General features: G+C 37.6%; 1 protein-coding gene across 1 annotated transcript in view; it reads left to right on the forward strand.

Annotated features, from left to right (window-relative positions):
* LOC119785213 (tomoregulin-1-like) overlaps positions 1–19,969 on the forward strand; it is a 97,312-nt gene that overhangs the window by 66,086 nt on the left and 11,257 nt on the right. Inside the window, exons 5-6 of the mRNA XM_038287720.1 lie at positions 13,048–13,144; positions 16,038–16,186. Coding sequence (XP_038143648.1) covers positions 13,048–13,144; positions 16,038–16,186 — 246 coding nt within the window. The remainder of the gene's footprint in view (positions 1–13,047; positions 13,145–16,037; positions 16,187–19,969) is intronic.

Here is a 19,969-nt window from a genome sequence, read left to right on the forward strand (position 1 = left end):
GATGTCTCATCAGCCATCCTCTGAAGGGAGAACTTTTCTCAATGTTCGGTCTGAAAGGCTCTCAGTCTGCAACCGGGCATGGTTCAGTGATGTGATGATGGAATTTCTCGGCCTAGTTCTGCTCCTTTGATGATGACACAATGTATCTTTTCTGAGTTTAAATCTTAAAATCGGAGCATCAGAAACAACATCATAACTCCTCTCATCACCTTAAGGGATAATCTCTTTCTTCATCCCTTAAGAGCGGCAAAAAAACAATAGACCCCTTGAAGATAATTACACCGGAGTGAACCCCTGTGGCCTCGGCAGATGGCCACTAACGCTGATCCTGCTGGAAGTTTTTTTCCTGTTAAAAGGGAGTTTTCATTCCCACTATCACTACAAGCATGCTTGGTGTGAGGGCTTGCTGTCAAGTTAATTGATCTGTTCGAAAACCTGGGCTGCATCCTCCAAGGACGCGGTCTACCTAGACTGGATCCTTCAAAGTCCGTGAAAATAAGGAGACCGGAAGAGTTTTGGCTGTGAATTCGAACAGGTCTACCCTTCGGCGGGTTTTACCGCTGTAAGCTCTGTTGCTTAGCAACCGCAAAAGTTGACACACAAAGCAGGAAAAGAATGAAAACCGAAGTTTTCAAAACTGTTTGTTTATTTATTTATTTTTTATTATAAAGTGAACAAAGACCACATTAACAAGAATCCAGAGTGGAATAAAGGTTCCAACCACCGGGAGCAGGAACAAATAAAATCAAATGTAATGATAGAAACCTTAGTCAGTTCTTTAGTCATTCTGCACATCTCTGATGTTGCTGCTATTTTCAAATATCCATTACTGTAAAAATGTCCATAGCTGGATATTGGTTATGTATTCTCCAGTTTTATATTGTTAAAACGCTCTTCAGTATTTTATTGTTTATATTTTAATTCTTCCCCACTATGTTAGTCTTAGACATTTTTCTAAGGTCCTCATTTGTGTGACCATTTTCAATAATCTTTCTGCTGCTGTAAATCTGCCCATTGTGGAACAATAAAGGGATTTTCTATTCAATAAAAGGGGTAGAAATATATAAGTAAATCTAAACAATGTATGTATATAAATATATCTGCAAAATCTCTAATATTTAACAACAAAAAATACTTAGTTAAGCATATTGTGCAAAACAGCAATAAAAAAAATAAACTCCTATCAGATTTATAGTCCCCACAGTGCAGATATATTAGAATCTGTCCTTAAATTACAGCCAAACCCATTTACACAGTAACAGATTAAAACCTTTAGATAAACCAAATATTACCGCCACATATCTGACTCAATAACCATTAAAACAACTATTTTCATTCATTTCAGACGGAACTATTCACAGAGTTTTATTATATTAAACTGAACTTCCAATTTTCACCACTGATCGGCGCCAAGTAACCTTTCCTCTGAAGGACGCATTTTAAGGTCGCATAATGAGGACTCTTGGAATCCGTCTAGACCTCTGCGCCACGCTATGACATAATCGCCCTTCGAAGCTGGCCTTCTAAGGACGTGTCCTAGGTTTTCGAACAGAGCAAATGAGTCTGTGCAATCAGCTGCTTTTCCTTGATAGAAAACTTTTAATCAATTTGACTGTATGATCTAGCTGAATTTTCTGTGTAATGTGCTTTGAGATGACATGTGTTGTGAACTGGCACTATAAAATAAACTGATTTTTTTTTAATTTAAATAAAAAATGCCCATCCTTAAAAAGAACAGATCACAGATAATTTCTTCAATAATGTTTGTACACCCAGAGCTTACCTTTAGTTAATTTCTGCCGACTTTTCAACTTCTGGACCATGAAATACCAGCAGCAGCCTTTTATACCAGGGGATTGAAGTAAACAGTCTAATAAACCAATTAGGTAAGTAAGTAGGGCTCATTTATAAATTGCTTTTCGCAGATGATTAGGGACATGACTAGTCAGTTATGGACTGGGGGACTAACCACACAACCCACGGAAAAGTAGAAATCTAAAACTGACCTGTTGGAACAAATAAAAACAGAATTGCAATAATCAATGTTAGACAAGATGAACGCATGGATGACCATTTGAAGATCTGATTAATTTGACACAGTTCCTCTCACTTTAGAGATATTTCTAAGTCAATAACAAGTTTTTGTTAGCTGACATGGATTCCCCTTCAGGTTTCTGATAATTCAATTCACAGATGAGCCCAGAGACCCGTGGTGTGCTTTAATCATCTGCATTATTTTATCTGGATCAGAGTTTCTGTCTTGTTTGCAGACAACCTGTTTCAAACTTTGAGTCAATAAACCTACAATAAAGCTGAATGTCATTAGCAAAGAAAGGATATGACACATTTTTAAGACCATGAATCAGCTGATCAAGAGTCAACAGGTACAGCAAAAACAAAACAGGCCCCAGAACAGAGCCCTGGGCAACTCCACAAGACAGGATGGAAATGATAGACATGGCATTGCTGATAGAAAGAATAACAGGCCCTCCTTTTATTTAAGAGGTAAAATAACTTGAGGACCATCCAAGAAAATTGTATCTCTGATTCAAGATGTTCAATCAGTACACTATGATCTACAGTAACAAATGCAGATATTGAATTAATTAAATCTAAAGCTGTGTATCCTCTCGAATATGCAGCCAATGTCAGAAACGTTCAACCTGAAGAGACTCAGACAAATGTACAGTATGATTAGAAGAGTTTTATTGACATAAATACAAAAAAGGTTATTTGGCACTCGGGCCCCCGCAAAAGACTTTGATGCTGTGAATCAGCATTTACTTGGATGATTGATCTAGGAAAATGATTAGATCCTTCCCCAAGCATCCGGACACTGGTGGGGAAATAGCCAGAGGGTGAGTGAGACTCAATATAGTCTGAGAATGAGGGAGGAGATGAGGCACAGGTGGGTGAAAGTCCACTGGTGTGTTTGAGAGAAAGTAGACCAGGAGCTAAATGAAGGGGATCTTGAAAGATGATTGGCTTCAGAGGAGGTGCAGTCCGGACGTTGATTGGCTGAGCTTGAACTAGCGAAATCGCAGATGGTCCAGGCAAAGCTGATAAGAGTCTTCCAGATTTAATTTTCGATTAAGCTTCATTTACCAGATCAGTGTTAGTGGACAGCATGTTTCAAAAGCTGGATTTATATTTATAATAAATACAATGCCATTCTATACATACATTGTTCCTATAATCTTCGACACAAAAGAAGTGTTGATATAGGCCTGTAATTCTTGGTTTCCGTAAGTTCAAGGTTTGGCTTTTTAAAAATAGAATTTACTACAGCAAGTACTACTTAATGGGGATGAATCCAGAATTAAAGGGAAATATTTATATATTTTACAACAATGGACATAAAAAATCTAAACCCGCCTGTAAAGATGAGACCAATTCAATTCAGTTTAAGTAGCAGCAATTCACAACACATGTCATCTCAAGACACTTAAATCAGATCAATCACTTAATTTTTTTAAGGAGAACCAGCTGATTGCTTTGAGTAATGAGTAACTTATTGTAACTTTACCTGGATGACCTTGTGGCGATTTGCTATATTTTCCCATTGACTCTTCCACAATCCGTTAGACCGAGGATACATGCTCCAACATTATCCCACGTGTAATGTAAAATGTATCTGAGTGAATCTGTTTGAGGGAACATAGATACTATTTAGATGCTATAGATGCCATTAGATTATTTCAATTAGTTAGTAACATTCAAATAGCACTGGATTTTCATCTGTTTGGATGATAGATTTAACAGAAATGATGGCCTTTTGTTCAAACTGATCATAAATTGCATCTGTTTTAGGTCACAAACTCAGTCTTTGGCTTTGACAACACATGCATACAAACATATCTTTTTCAGCAGGGAGGATTCATCCTTCTTGCCAAATATTTAACAACCCAACTAAAGGAAACAAAGAGGATTTAAAGAGGGGGAAGCAGCAGCGTCCTGCTGTCAGCAGAAACAAAGACGCCTTTCTGCTGCAGATCGTCGTCAATCGATCGAGCACCGACTGAGCTCTCCATGTTCGATACCGCCCCGCACAGCCGGCCACTCTGTCAGGCAGCATACACACACTCTTTATTGTTCAGCATGATCCTACTGCTTCCCTAAAGCTGCCATTTGTGCATAAAGGAGGTGGACCAAAATGGGAACAATTCTGCAGTTTAGCTCCATCAATTTGATTTTCTTTTTCTTTGATTTTTTTTAGCATTCAATATATGCCATTTAACATACTGGATTCAAACGGAAGAAGAACAACAGAGAGTAAAGACTTCTCAGCCTTCAGGAAGTAGCTTTTTACATCTGCAGCATATTTCAATGAATAAATTCTTTTCTTTCCTGCAGCTGATTTCTATCCTTCCTTTGAACCGCCAGCTGACTGTGTGAATCATCCATGATATTAAGATGGGGTTGTATTCATAGATAATATCTTGGGAATTAATCTGAGTTTGAGGTCCTAATAAATAATCAGATATTATTCAGATTTTTGCTAATTTATGACCAGTAACCATTTAAGCTTTAGAATAGATTGGGTTGTTTACTAATTGTGCCAGCATATTTTTTCACAAAATATTTCAGGAAAATTTTAATATTGATGTAATTTTATTACATTAGAAATTTGAATTTACTTTATAGGTAATTTTAACACAAACCTGTAAAATAAACATTACATGATGCACATTCATTAGTCTAATATAGCTTATTTATTTAAAATACATAATCTTCAGGTTGATGTATTTAGGATTAAGAACTATACTTACTCAAAATGAATACATATGAGTGTATTTTCAAATACGCAATGTTCCCTTATTGCAATACAATTTGTTAAGTGAAATGTAATTCCACTAACAGCCACTAGGATTCAAGGTCACTAAAAATAATTGGCCCTGTGGATCTTTATTCATACTGATCATACAAACTACAAAACACGCTTAAATTAGAGGCAGAAGGACTTTCACTCAGTTTTTCTGAAGTATCAAAGCTAGATTTTTTTTTCTTTTTTTTAATAGAGTTAATTGCAAACATTTCTGAAAAGCCACATTGTTTCAAAGTTTGATTTCTACCTCTGACCACAAATGAGGACAACTAGGCTAATTGTTCCAGCTTATAGAGGTAACTGGGCCAGCACTGGACCCTCCAACTAATAGTATTGATCCTAAGCCACTAACACAACTTCTGACTTTCAGTTTAATACGACGGTCTGGCCAAATGTAAAATGATTGGTCCAGAGAAATTACACTGCTTTAATCTATCTGTGTGCTCTGGGTCAGGGAGCCTTCATCACTTTGATGAAAGAAACGGTACCAGATCTGTCTCCAGAGGGACACGCCTCATCTTTATGTTCTCTGGTCTCTCACCGCTGACAAAGTCAGTAGTTCCAAGAACACAAACCCTGTTTTTTATGTCCTAAGCCATCAGTGATGCATGAGTATGTGGTGGCTCTGATGTCAGGCCTAAGTTGTACCTGGGTTCATCCTGAAAATCATAACCAAATGTAGCCCACCAATGGCCCACTGAAGTGGGTAAGGGCCCCTGAATTTCATAAAAAAAAAAATTTAATCAATTTACTATACTGTTTTTGTGTTGAGTTGAGTTCAGCTCACCTCTGAGGATAGAAATGACATTTAAATACAACCTAAGGCAATCAAAGTCAGTTTTATAATCAAGCCTTACTTCTGCTTATATCTTATCCAATCTTTTTACTTACCCGAAACAACCAAACAACAAACGAGTTCATGAGTCTTTAAACTTATATTGAGCAAAAGAACCCCCCCCCCCCAAAAAAAAACCATACAATTGAGATGTTTTGAAAAATAAAAGTAAAATAAATTTAACTCTGTAATAAAGTTTCAGTTTCAATTGTCCAACTTAAACTAAAATATGTGGGCCCACACTCCCTAACTCACAACTAAGCTGCCATATAGTTCAAAATAAAACAAAATCCCCTCTGTTGCAGGCTTGATAATGTGGAACAGTTAGAATGTGGTACCTCTCCCCGAAGTTTGGAACCTTCTGGTAATTAACCTGTCCTTCGGTCCCGGCTGATAAAGGAAGATGGATGCAGGATATTGTTCACTCGTCACCAGTCTCTAGGTCCCCAGCAACACAGCATGTAGCAGAAAAGTCCAGTGAAGATGCAGTCCTCCGACTCAGATCCATAGAATATCAGTTTTGCTCACCTCTCTGCAGTGTGCTCCGCTCTCCCAGCTTCCACGCCGGAAACTTTATTTGAGTCTCTGTTAGCTGAGCTAGCTCCCAGTACTGAAGATGTGTTCACTTTGCTATTTAATGCCAATGCATTAGCAAGCACTGAAACAAAACTCACAGCAATCTATGCAGCCAATTTTTGTTTGAAATAGTACCAGTAGTAGCAAACCATGATGTAGAGCTGATATTTTAAAAATGACTGTGGAGTTGAAAGTCCAAAACATCAACAAAACCCCGTTTTTCGCAAACTTCTGCACGTTTTTCTCCGTGGTCAAGCCACAACACTCCTCTGCACATCGGTGTCGGCAGACCCTTTTTTATAGGGGCACGTGCCCCGTTCTGGATCTGCAGTGCCTGGGTATGTTTGGGGCACGGATTTTTTGATTGATTAATTTTCCGCTCTCAATTTCAGCCCTCATAGTTTGGTCTCACAGCGGAGTTGAGAGGAGAACTCTCCAAAATAAGCCAGTCACAATTGATCGACAGCTTCGCAAAAAATGAAGCCGAGAGCCCAAGACGCTACCGTTTGCTGTTAAAAAAATTAACATCCAGCTCTCTCATCTTTCTGGCCATGATATACACACCTCATAGAATCATCACCATCACATCATCATAGGATGGGCCAAAATAGAAATGGTAAACACAGACATCTATGTATGTAGAGGTATTTTTTTGTTTTTCCTTTTACAGTTGCAGATTTCAAGCTTTCAGTTTTCAAGTTCATGTTTGCTGACAGATATATAATGAAGATAAATTGTGCCTTCATCAGTAGTGGACAGAGATGGCAAAAGTACTAAGTTTCCGTACTAGAGTAAGAGTACAGATACTTGTGCTAAAAAATACTCTGGTAAAAGTGGAAGTACTGATTCAACTTTTTACTCAAGTAAAAGTAAAGTATAGGCTTGTAAATTTACTTAAAGTCTCAATGTAAAAGTAGAAACCACTTTTTTCATGCTGTTGCCTACATTTTACATGGATGTCTGCCAATAGGACTAGATCTCCGTTGTGTTCATTTTCAATTATCTCATTGTCCATATTACTATGCTAACGCCACCGCCACCAAGCTGCAATGATTTGCCGCGAATGAATACCGCAGAATCTGTCAATTCATCTTGCATTAGTGCGTCAAATGCAACGTAGATTCCCATCCAATTAGATTGAATTTGGTATTGATGACGTGAAAAATAATAACGGTAACTCCATTGAAATGATTCAAAACTAAAGTAACGAGACAATTTTTTAAAATGTAAGGAGTAGAAAGTACAGATATTTGTGTGAAAATGTAAGGAGTAGAAGTAAAAAGTCGCCATAAAAATAAGTAGTAAAGTAAAGTAAAAATATCAGAAAAATCTACTTGAGTACAAAATCTACTTGAGTACAAATCTACTTGAGTACTTCCCATCTCTGGTAGTGGATTAGAGATATATAGTTAAGTTCACAAGTGGGCCAATTCAATTCAGTTTGGTTCTGGTAGATATTTAATGATGCATAAAATTACAATCTGATTCTACAATCTATTTATGAATCTTTATTATAACAAATAAGTGATATGAAATATTTGCGTGCTAGAATTAATTATCAGTGACCATGCTTTTTTAAAATAAAAAATTGCCAAAAAAAGTATTTTTTGAGGCCCTATTCTGCCCCTGTATAGTATTGGGTCTACCTGTCTCTGTACCCTTGACAAACTAGTAAAATCCTTCTGCTCTACACTACTTCCTTTATCCAACACGAGCCATTTCAAAATAAAATGAGATGTGACAATTCTTTCTAACAAAACATATTTAACAAAACATTAGATTTGTTAATAGTTTTAAGATATACTGTTCTGTATGAACAAAGTTTTTACTGATTTATTACAACTTTAACACATTCAATGTTGAACACTTATATATGAATACTTATATATAATTCAAAACAACACAACCCATGACCATATTTAAAGATGGTTACACAATCAAAACTGCTAACCGATTAAAATTCAAAAATTTTTACTGCAGGGACATATCCTATAAAATGTGGCCATTTTCCTCCGTCATGATCTTTTCTTAAAGTCCCTCTCCAACATGCAGACAGTCCTATTCTCATTCAGGTTTTACTGCTTTTCCTAAGACAACAAACCCTAAAGTTTAAAGGCTTGAGGCTTTGATTCCAGAGTGGTTGCTGCATTTTAATCTGGATTAGTTTCCTTCTCCCTGCAGGATTCAGCTTCTCTTCCATATTACAGTGACATTGTACCTGATGAATCATGAAAATGGCTCCGCTGATGAAAGGCAGCCCTGAATAATCCCTGGGGTTCTTCGATACTTGATGTTGTTGCTGTTAGCGGATCATCCGTTGCTAGCGCTGCAGGAGAATGGACGTCATCATGCGAGATGTTATTAAACGCTTCCCACTGTAATGATAATAACAATATCATAAGATGATAATGTGCCGCCTCTGTTTCCATTTGGCCGACAGGCTTCAGGAGCCTCTCCACACACCCGACTGTGTCTGATAGAAAAGCGCCTGAGCCGTGTCATGTCTTGATGGCAGAAGGGGCTCCATCAGAGTTAACGGCTGTGGCGCCTCCCTCTCCTCGGAACAAAATGTGAATGAGAGCTGGAGGTTGTTTTTAAAAAAAAAAATGAAATGAAGTCACTCTTGTGGAAAAAAGCTGAACAAATAGAAACAACTGAAAGCTGATTATCACATGCGGTGATGAAGATTTGAAAAAATTAAAAAAATTGAACAGTTGGAGGAGCGAAACTCACACAGTGGAGAAATGAGAGAGTTTTTTAAATGTTGCAGCAGAAGAAAAGGATTAAAATTTAACCAGGTATTACAAGAGTGTTACGTGTGAATATTGACACAGTTTCTTTTATCAAGCCTTCATCTTTACTTTGATTTTAATTCTGGATATTTGCTTTTTCAGAGTTTTTTAAAATCTTTATTGAGTATTTTATCCATACTGTGAATATTGTGTTTTTATGTGTAAAAGGAAAAAGCAGCAGAGGGCCACGCTATGGCCCTGGTGTATTATGCAATTAACCAAAAAAAAAATGTTGATGGATTTTTGGGGAACTTTACCAGAAGAAAATGTCAAAAGTTTTGTTGGTTGTATTTAGGGGCTAATCTAATCTAATCTAATCTAGAAATGGGGTCCTCTTGAGATGGGTGTTTGTTCACCTTCCAACAGGAAGAGCTGAAGCATAAATACCAAGCTACCTCAGGGTTATTTAGATACACATGATCATACACTGACCAAGAGATGCTAACATGTTGCAAACACGACACACACAAACAGTCTTCTCCATAGTTAGTTTTATGCCCAATCCCAAACCGGTCCCTAAAGACTACCCCTACGCAGTAACCCTCCATTTGCAGAGGCTTCGCCATCTTAAGGGCCATCCCAAGCTACATAGTGGGTAGAATAAGTGGACTATTCAGCCCTTATATAGTGACTCTACATCAGTGCAGCCTAACAGTGGAGTAAACACAAGCATTTTAATGCAGATTCCACTGGTTTGCTGCAACTTTTTCACACTGATAGATAGGGTTGGGAATTGAAAAGATTTTCACGATTCCGATTCCCTTTTCGATTCTATGAAACGATTCGATTCTTAATCGATTCTTTTTTCGATTCCAATTTGGGGGAAAAAGGAGAACAAACAGTTTGATTATCAGAATCAACTTTGTTTACTTAACTATTGCACAATCTTACAAACTCAAAAAGATCAAGATGTCCACAGGAAATGTGAAACTGGAGTAACATCTGTGTTTAAATGAAAAATGAATACAAGAACAAACTTAATAACCAACAATGTCTAATAACAAATGATGGGATAATAACCTATTTTAAATAACAAAAAATACTAATTATAAAACAGTAGTAGGGAAAATTAACAGTTCTTTTGCAGAAAGATGAGCATATCTGCTTTTTCTGGAAGGATACGGGATCTTTCAGCGCTTATGGTGTCTCCAGCCGTGGAGAACACCCTCTCAGATGGGGTGGAGGAAGCCTGCACACAGAGGTAGTTTTCAGCCAGTCCAGATAGCAAGGGCAGCGTATCTTGCTTGTTCCACCACCACAGTGTGGCGCTATCCCTGCAGGGGATGGAGGGCAAGCTTTTATAGAGCTGGATTTCCTGATCTACCCTCTGGGCTAAGGAAAGACGGGGCTTTGATTCACAAAGTGACCGCAGCACGTTGTCTTCCTCCTCGAATAGTTCTTCCAACTTGCGTAACTTGCGTAAGTTGCGTAACTTACGTAAAAAACGTGACGTAAGTCGTGCTCCCCAGAGCCGGCGCTCTCGGCTCTGGTGCTGCGGGAATCGAAAAAAGAATCATTCAGCGAGCTGCCAAACGATGCCATGGAATCGAAAAATACGGAACCGGTTCTGAACAGGAACCGGTTTTCGATTCCCATCCCTACTGATAGAAAATCAGAAGTTAGGAAGAAGAAAAACCCGTAATTCCAAAAGGGAAGGTCCGCTTTGAAATATTTTTGACTGTATGAATTTAGTTCTAAGAAACAGCCAAATGATTGATTTCATGTGTTTCTTTGTTGTAAGAAAAAAGGATTCAACTATACAATCCAGTTCAATAAAGGACATCAGTGGTCATTCATGCAGTCGGTATTTTATGTTTCTTTGCAAAGATGAGGACAAGACAATCATAACAGCTCATCACAACTCAACTTGATCTGTTCTGCTCCAGACAAGGTTTATCTAACTAAGTCTGTGAATAGCTGTGAAGGTCTCCACATACAGGTAATCAAAACAAGATACAGACGGTTGAAGAAAAAAGTAAAATGTTGAATAAACTTTGATTCTAAAAGACTCTGGCCTCTATTCCAAAACATTCCCTAATAGGACTACACCCAGTAGTGCACCCACACACTGTGTAGTTTTACAGGTGGATAACAGCCTGACTAAATACTTTTATATGGAAAGAGAATGAAAATCTGGACTCATAATGAATATTGGAAGGTATATAATAGGAAACCAATTTTTTTCAGTGCACAGCGTTTTAGGTGTTTGGTTTAAAGAGTAAATTAAAGTTTAAAGAGTGGAGACGGGTGTAACAGGTTTTACATTCCTATCAATTTCTCATGGTTATTTGTATTAGAATGAGAATAATCATAAAAATTAAACTCATACTTCTTCCCTTCACACCCACAAAGCTGCAAGATGTAGAAGCTTAATATAAAGCAAGTAACATGAGGTTGAGTGAAGTTTGTCAAATCCTTGCGCCTTGTAATGTGCTACATGGAGCCAAAGCTGTGAACATGGGGTGTCTCTGTTTTATAATGACTGATTTTCTTTTCCGGTGGAGGGAAGATGGCGTCCCATTCTATTTTATACCCTCCACCTTCAATCGAGGCATCCTCCACAGCTGCAAGTATGACTTACTTGGCAGTGACGATCGATAGTGAACAGTTAAAACGTAGGGGGCTGTTTGGGAATGGGACGTAGTGTCTATTGTCTCATCCCATATGAGTAGATGATCATCTCTCCCTAGTGGTCTGGAGCCCTTTCTTTCTGGCAAGCTAGTTTATTACTTTTCTTACATGGGTTTTTCTACTTGCAGTCTTTTACCATTAAATTCATATTTAGCTTTTGTATGTTTGCTAATTCAATTCAGTTCAGTTTATTTTTAAAGTACTAATTCACAACATGTGTGACCTCAAGGCGCTTTAGAAAGTCAATACTGACAGATTGGTTAGGAAAACCAGTTGATTGCATTCACTCATTGACTTGCAAGACATGCTCCACCTGTATGAGCCTGCAGCAACGACTCTTCAGCAATCCCTCACACCAAGCATGCATGCAGCGACAGTTGAGAGGAAAATTCCCTTTTAACTTGTGGAGTAAACCTGCAGAACGAGGCTGAGTATGGGCTGCCATCTGCCAAGGCAGAAAAAGAAGCAGAGATATGAAATGTGTAAAACTGTTAACTAGCTTCACAGGTAGCGCAGTCCAGGAAACACACAGGCAGGCAGATGAGCTTTAAGTCAATTCTGCTAATCACAGTAAAGAAACAGGACTACACTGGAAACAGGCAGATGGCAGAGATGTTGATGAAAGCAGCACAGTTGATATTTCTCTCAAGGATGGTGTCACAGCCAAACAGGAACAAACCAGATGATAAAAAAAGCAGAGAGAACATTAAGTTAGGAATGGAACTTGAAAAATACTGCAGAAAAAAGTGGTCTCTTTGGAATCCCAAAGCCTAAACATATAGCAGCCCAAACACAGAAAATAGCTCTGGATAACCTAACTATTTTGGTTTAGGTATAAGAAAGGTAGAGCCACAATAGGGCCAAGATAAAGCCAAGCAGAAAAGTCGGTCTGGACTGAGATTCCTGCCTGCCGAGGTAGATGGAGGCTCTACCTCCATCTACCTCTCTACTCACCCAGCGACTAAGCAAATATCACTCTGTATTTAAGTATGAGCTTTATCAAAAAGCATTTTGTCAATTTTATGTGGATTTTTTTTAACCCCTAGGCCATTATATGTTCATGTGTTTTAATGTCCTAGTCAAACCTGACTCAAATCTACCTGAGTATCTGCAGCACAATTTGACAAATTTCCATTTAATGATGCTCTCCATTCAGTCTGACCAAGACTGGGAGATTTTACAGGAATAATAAGCAACAACTTCTGTTACTGGATGAAGTTTGTGATTTTGATGTAAAGAAATAGGAAGAATTACAAAAACAACTGTAACACTTTTTCTGAAGCACTTTAAAGGAAAAATAAACTACAAATTGGTATGCAGTAGTGTTGAGAAATATATGTTGTTACTAAAAGATTTTTCCCTTTGCCTGTCTTCTGGTTCATCAACAGATGATGAGGGCTCAGCCTCTGACGTCGGGAAGAAGTTTACCAAATGCAGCACATGTAAATATGGAGCAGAATGTGACGAAGACTCAGAGGATGTCTGGTGAGCATGAGATTGATAAATAAAACGTTCTTTCACATATTATGCTCTAAAACTCATCTAAAGGCTAAAATATAATTAGGCTTTTTCAACTTGTTATTTTCCTTCAAATAAGGAAAGCACAGACAAGTTCCTCAATTGATTTCGTTACACAAGAAAAGGATGTTTGTAAGAATAGGAATCAGAACCAAAGCAGACATTTGCTATAAAGATAACGAGATGTATTTAAAATGGACCAACAAGCTTTCCAGTTTACATTATGGGCTCAACAGCTACGTTGCATGATGTGTCCCGAAATGCAAACATAAGTACAGAAATTAGTATGTTTGTCAGTTCAAATGGCTCGTATACATTCAAAATGTCCATGAATAATGATGTAGAATAGGTAGAATTAGTGCAAATCTTTTGGTCATAGTGGGCTAAACTTAACCTGAGCAACTATAAGAGGATGGTGTAATGTTTTAGAAACCTAAATATAACTTAATTACCTGAATTTTAAAAAATAGATCAAATTAGAAAGTTCTATTTAAATGTGTCAGGGTTTTAAGGTGTTTTGCCCACATGCAGAACATGCACTCAGGAAGCAGGAGAAAGGTTTAGATGTTTATTTAGGCTGCAGCACTTCAGAGTGTAGCGCTCCTAGAACATAAAGCTGTATGTGCCGGAAAGGTGGGGAGCCGGGCGCGCACTATCTGGGAATAGAACAGGTAGTTAGAACATTGCCAGACATTACTAGGAGGTCTGACAGTGACTGTATATGCACTGGAAAAACGATCTTGAAATAAGTAAAAATGTCTTAAATTAAGTGTATTTACCGTTAATTTGATCAGGTAAATGAGATATTTTTCCTATGGAATGACTATTTTTACTCCCAAAATGAGATAATTAGATAATATACATTTGAAATTAGCCAATGCGATTGTGTGTTCTTATTTTAAGAGACATTTTGCCAATGGAAATTGTCTTGTTCCATTGGATAAACGTCTCTTTTACCTCCTCAATCCAAGAATTAATGCACTTATTTTAAGAAAAAATACTTTGCTTTAGATTTTTTTCCTGTGAGAGTCCTGGGGGATATACAGGTGAGGCAGGGCGTCGGGCTTCAGGTTCTTAGAGCCGGGGCAGTAGGTGATCTACAGGTTAAAACGGGAAGAGTAAAAGGACCATCGGGCTTACCTGGGGTTGAGGAAATTAGCAGTAAGCAAAGGCCGTTTCTCAGTTCACAAGAATACGTGTGGATTTGTGTCCTCGCCAAGTATGTCCTTGAGAAGTACACAGGAAAGTCTGGACTTAGGGAGAACGGGAGCATGCAGCATAAATATGGGTCAGTTTGAACAGATGTGTACTTGTGACGTCACCACACGCTCTGCTCGCCTGGAGCTGTATTTCACCTCCTGGTACTAATAGTCTCTAGATAATAAAAAATTCTTATGTTTTTTTTCCATTTAGTGGGGGAATAATAATTAACACAGTCAGATAAACACAAATATATTTAAAATTTTTGCTAAATAAAAGCTGTACTTCACACACGGCTATGCTAAGAGAGGTATGCTGCAGATAGGCTAAAATTAGCTCTGGCTGTGGTAAGCCTCGCAGGTCCCCTGGTTGCCGCGGTCCTCTCAACATTGGAACTTTTTTTGAAATTACATACTAAATCAGTAAATGGGCCATATAGTGACGCTTAAAAGTATTATGCTCTTGCCTTAAATTATCTTAAAACATACTAGTTTTATTGAACAACGACAACAGAAAAGAGAACTTTTAACTTAATAATCTGAGCTCTGTCCCCTGGAAGCTGCTGCTGCCGTGTTGCATGCTGGGACAGCTGTCAATCTCAAAAACGGACAAGTCTGCTCTGATGCATACTCTGTAAAGGGATTTTGTTGGTTCTTAGTGTTCTGGTTCTTGTGAAATAGAACAGTACTAGGGTCAAGGCTGATGACGTTTCACGTTGCTTTTGCTGATTTAGGCAAAGTTAGTTAGTTAGTTAGGCAAACCCTGCCTACCTGCATGGTTCCGGAGGGGGTTGAATGGCAGCAAAGGGTAGGAGCACGCTCAGAGGGGGGAGAAGGTGGGCGTGGGGAAGCCTTTCTATAAATAGTTCAGAGATATCAGTCCTACCCTGAAATGTTTGTTTAAGTTAGAGAAGGTTTTTATTTAAATCTCTGGAAGATTTGTCACAGAAGCTGTGTCATAATATCTCTTTGGTTACTACTTCACTGCTGGTAGATGCTGTGTGTCAGAAATGGGGTTAACCCTTTATAGGGCAAGTTACCATTTTTGATCACTTGCCTACCCCTTACAAATGGAGTGCCATTTCTTTTACCATTAGTGTTTTTCATGAATTTCTTATAGAAGCGCTTTCGTTATTTTTCTTAATATGTGCGGGCAAGTTGGCGCACTTGTTATTACATTGACATTCATTTATGCCATCAAAATATACATATTTTTTTAACGTTACAGAGATAATAAGGTCTTGTTCCAATAACACACTACAAAAATGATCAAAAATTTGTGAAAATGTCTTAAAATAAGTGTATCTACCCTTAATTTGAGTAGGTAAATAAGAAAATATCCCAGTTGAAGGAGCATTTTTATGCTTAAAATCATATTATTTGATATTATGCACTTTAAATAGGAGACTGCATTTTATTTATTTATTTTAAATGTAAATTTTCTTATTCCATTTGCAAAGTATCTCACTTACCTGTTCAGTTCAATAAAAAATGCACTTACTGTAAGAAAAACTGACTTACTTAGATTTCATTTTTTTTGCAGTGTATTCTTTGCTTGAAATTTAGATGTTTAAAGTCTTTCACTGAATGCCCTATAAAGGGATACAGAAAAAAAATTGATCAGCTGAAATATTGCTCTGACGACTAACCTCTGCTCTCAGGTGCATATGCAACATTGACTGCAGCGGCCATAACGAAAACCCGGTCTGTGCCACAGACGGAAACTCCTACAACAACCCCTGCCTAGTCAGAGAGGCGTCGTGCATGAAGCAGGAGCAGATCGACGTCAAACACCTGGGGAGGTGCCTCGGTAAGGCTGACTGGGACGCCAGGCTTATGTGGTTAAAAAAATCATTCATTGATAATGCCTTAAGTCGCATTACAAGACAATGAAGCTCCAGTGTACATTAAACTACATAGCATTTTGTTCTACTTTCATATAAATTCACTTAGAATCAAATTGTAGAAAGTTATGATATAAAACAATCACTTAATGCCTCTTTGGTGAAAGCTGCACTGAGCTGCTTTTTCCATAAACTTACATCTAAATAAGACTGGCATTGGTTTACAGCTGGAAGAACAAGCCTGTTAATATCTGCACCGCTCAGCAAAGCAGTCACATATAGGTGCATGGTGCAGTATTTCAGAAATTATTCTTTATCCACATTTACTTTTACAAAAAAAAAATAATAACAATGAGAGACATTTAGTGTTAAAGCCTAATTAGCTTTTCTGAATATGGCGGATAGCATCTAACGACATGAGAGATCAAACTGGGGCGGCACTGGTGCAGGATGCAGAGGTATGTCCTGCAACCGGACAGCTGCAGGTTGCAGCCACCATTCTGTTGTGTCCTTGGGCAAAATACATCACACCAGATTGCATACTGACGGTGGAGCTTGTGAGCAGCAGCTACGCTTCTGTCAGCATGCCCCAGGGCAGCTGTGGCTACTGATGGTGGCAAGCTAGAAAGATTAGAAATTCTGCCTTTTCAGGTTTTTTACAAGAATTTTGACACATAAATAAACACAGATATCAGTTGGTCCTTAGAAAATCAGCCTGCTGATCACATTAATAGAATTTAATCCCATCATCTGATCACATGAGGCCACCATCACATGTGGTATGTATGAGAGAAGCTAAATAAAACTTCAGAATGAAAAAAAAAACAGATGGGAGGGTGTTTTTGCTTCTGTTTAATTTAAAGACAAAACTGGGATTTTTTTGCAGCTCAGGTTTGTCATTTTGAAGAAAGCAGCTCCTCCTAATTCTATTTCACATTCTGTGTTTACGGATTTCTTTCTTTTCCATTTGATTTATTTAACCTTGTCATTCTCTTTCACCCAAAATATTTTCAGTTTTTCCTCCTTATTCAGAGCTTTTATCATATTGTGTACCTCTTCTGCAATATTTGCTCTTTATTTGACTACTTGTCCTTATTTGAAAGGTGCTTGACAGGAAATGCATTTCAGAGAAAGGAGGAAAGACCTGAAGCAAAGTTCAGCCAGGTTTAGGGGTTAGGGCTCTATCAGTGGGGGTGCAGCTCTCTGAAACAGGGAACACTCAATGATGTTAAATAAATCCAAACATCACGTATTGCATTAACAAATGTTGAAACTCATAAAACGCATCACTACAATAATAATCGTCAGATACTGTCTAAATGTATGTCTTATCATTTCTATGCTGATGACATTCAGCTCTACTGTTCTTTTAAGCTAACTGAATATTTTAAGTAGTTTGAAGAGACAACTTCCTCCATGTCAACCTTGGTTAAACAGAAACTCCAATTATTTCTTCTAAGAACAGAATTACGGAGAACCAGGAGAGTTACTGGAAAACAAATACAACCATTTGAAATTTTACATTTAAATCATACAATTAGAAATCTAATTTAAACGTGTTCTGTAATTGCATCTTTAAGAAAAAATGCAAAGGATGAATTGTACATTTGTTAATGGATTATTAAAGACTGCAATTTGAAACCGTATTTTTCAAATCCTTCTTTCTAAATGGAGATTATTATCAAATTTTGAGAGAAACTTGTCTTTTGAGTGCAAAGTTTTGCCTTTCTGCAGTTGTCTCCTTTAGTTACTGTATATGTTAGCCAAGGTGATTAACTAGACTGTTGCGCTGGTCCAAATGCTGCCTGCTACTTCAATCTAAATGTTAGTTACGATTTGTCTACTGACCAATCGACAAATAGTCTGCATTTTAAATTAAGTATGACAGCCAATAAAAACAATAACAGTCGGCCCTGGAACAATGTTGGTGCTTGCAGAGCGCCTTCTACAGCATCAGCAGTGTTATTACATCCTAGGAGCAACTGTGATCGGTTTAACTTAGTTTTAATTGTGTTCAGGGACCAGTAGGGTTATGGAAAATGCAAAATGGTGAGGGGAATATGAAAGGCAAATTTAACTGCTAAAAAGATCTATTTAGAAAATGGAAGTGAAAAATGTTTTAAATGTTTATTAATAAAAAAAAGTTTATATAATCAAATTTATGAATTCACTCTTATGTCGCCAGTCAATATGATTTGAAAATGCATTTTTAAATTACAGTACTTGATAATGAATTAATAGATATAATTAACAATACCTCTTGAATCATTTTATTTAAAATGTGCAGTTAAAATGCTTTTTGAACTGGATTTTTAATTGCCGGATTTAAATGTCAAATTTGAAATGGTTGAACATGAGGAACTGTGGTATTCTGTCCATCCAGTGATTTATCTGTCCGTTCGTCCATCCACCATCTAAGTCAAGTTAAAGCTTCCCTCTGTACATTGTTTTATTCCGATTAAATGTCCGTCTGAGCAGTTTTTGTTTATTTAATATTTCCCTCCACTTGAATCCTTGTTTTCTGCTGTTTCCATTTCCCACCTGAAATGTTTTCTGACTCTCTAACAGGCCAAGCATTCACAAACACTTACAGATGTAGTCAAATGCAGGACTGATGGTGCTTCACTCCTGCTGATCATTGCTGGGTGCAGCACCATGACAGTTTAATAAATCAGTCTTGTTACTGAATCCATGTCAGTCAAATTAATGCGCCTGATCGCCGGCTTTTTCAATTAGGAACCAAACCAAGCGTGCCGGAGCAGGGCTGTAATACGCAGTTATTAATGCAAACCTCGTCAATGTGCTGCAGCAATCTGACACTTGGGGAAGGTTCTGGAAAACTAACTGCAGAATTAACATCATGTTTACATTCAGACCCTTTGACTTCCTAAGAAAATGCTCATCTCAAACAACTTGCAAAGGGTAATCTTTATATAATTAAATTTTTTCCACAAACATTAATTCAGTTTTGATACGAAAAAATGTTAATTTTCTCATCCAGCAGAAGAATTAATCATTCATTCATAGTAATCATTCAGTGCAATGGTGCCCAGCATTGCTTTCTATTTATCTGTTTCTCTGACATCAGCCAACTGCAAATGGAAAATAGTGTGATTATATTGTGGAATCTTTGAAATAATGTAAATTAAACACATCCAATTTTCCTGTATTGAAAGATTCAAAGATTCCCTGAATTCTCTACCAATTGGAAAACCTTAATTCAACTATTTAATATTAAATTATTGTATTTATTGCCAAACTGTTCATGTTAGATTTTCCTAAAAACTAATAACGCCTATACTCACCGACCATCCGATGAGAAGCTGCTGAATGCACTGCAGTATCTAAATGTGGAGAGAGGATCAGCTCCACCCATCAAAGCACCTTTAGGGTGTGGTGGAAATAATGGCTCATATCATGCTTGCTTGGGCACTTTAGGCTAAAGATGACACTGTCGTTGGAAATTATTTATGTCTCAAAAACAAAAGAAGCGCAAAGTACAGTTTTAGCTGCTCAAACCCGCAGTAATGAAGCTCAAACCCTTCAGTCTATTCCTTTTTTATGTGGATGGGGTATTAGCTTTACGGAGCTCTCCTGAGCTTGTGTTTATTGAATTGTGAGTGTGGGATGTTCGATCCGCGTTTGTAGCGTGAAGTACCGCTTTTTAGCATTAAGCTCACTTAAATGATTGGAAAATGGAAAATGGTTGACCCCAATGCACCCCTAAAGCATAATATTAGCTTGTGGTT

Source organism: Cyprinodon tularosa, unplaced genomic scaffold (genome assembly GCF_016077235.1).
Source record: "Cyprinodon tularosa strain WSP-4 unplaced genomic scaffold, ASM1607723v1 ctg243, whole genome shotgun sequence".
In the NCBI taxonomy this organism is placed as follows: Eukaryota; Metazoa; Chordata; class Actinopteri; order Cyprinodontiformes; family Cyprinodontidae; genus Cyprinodon; species Cyprinodon tularosa.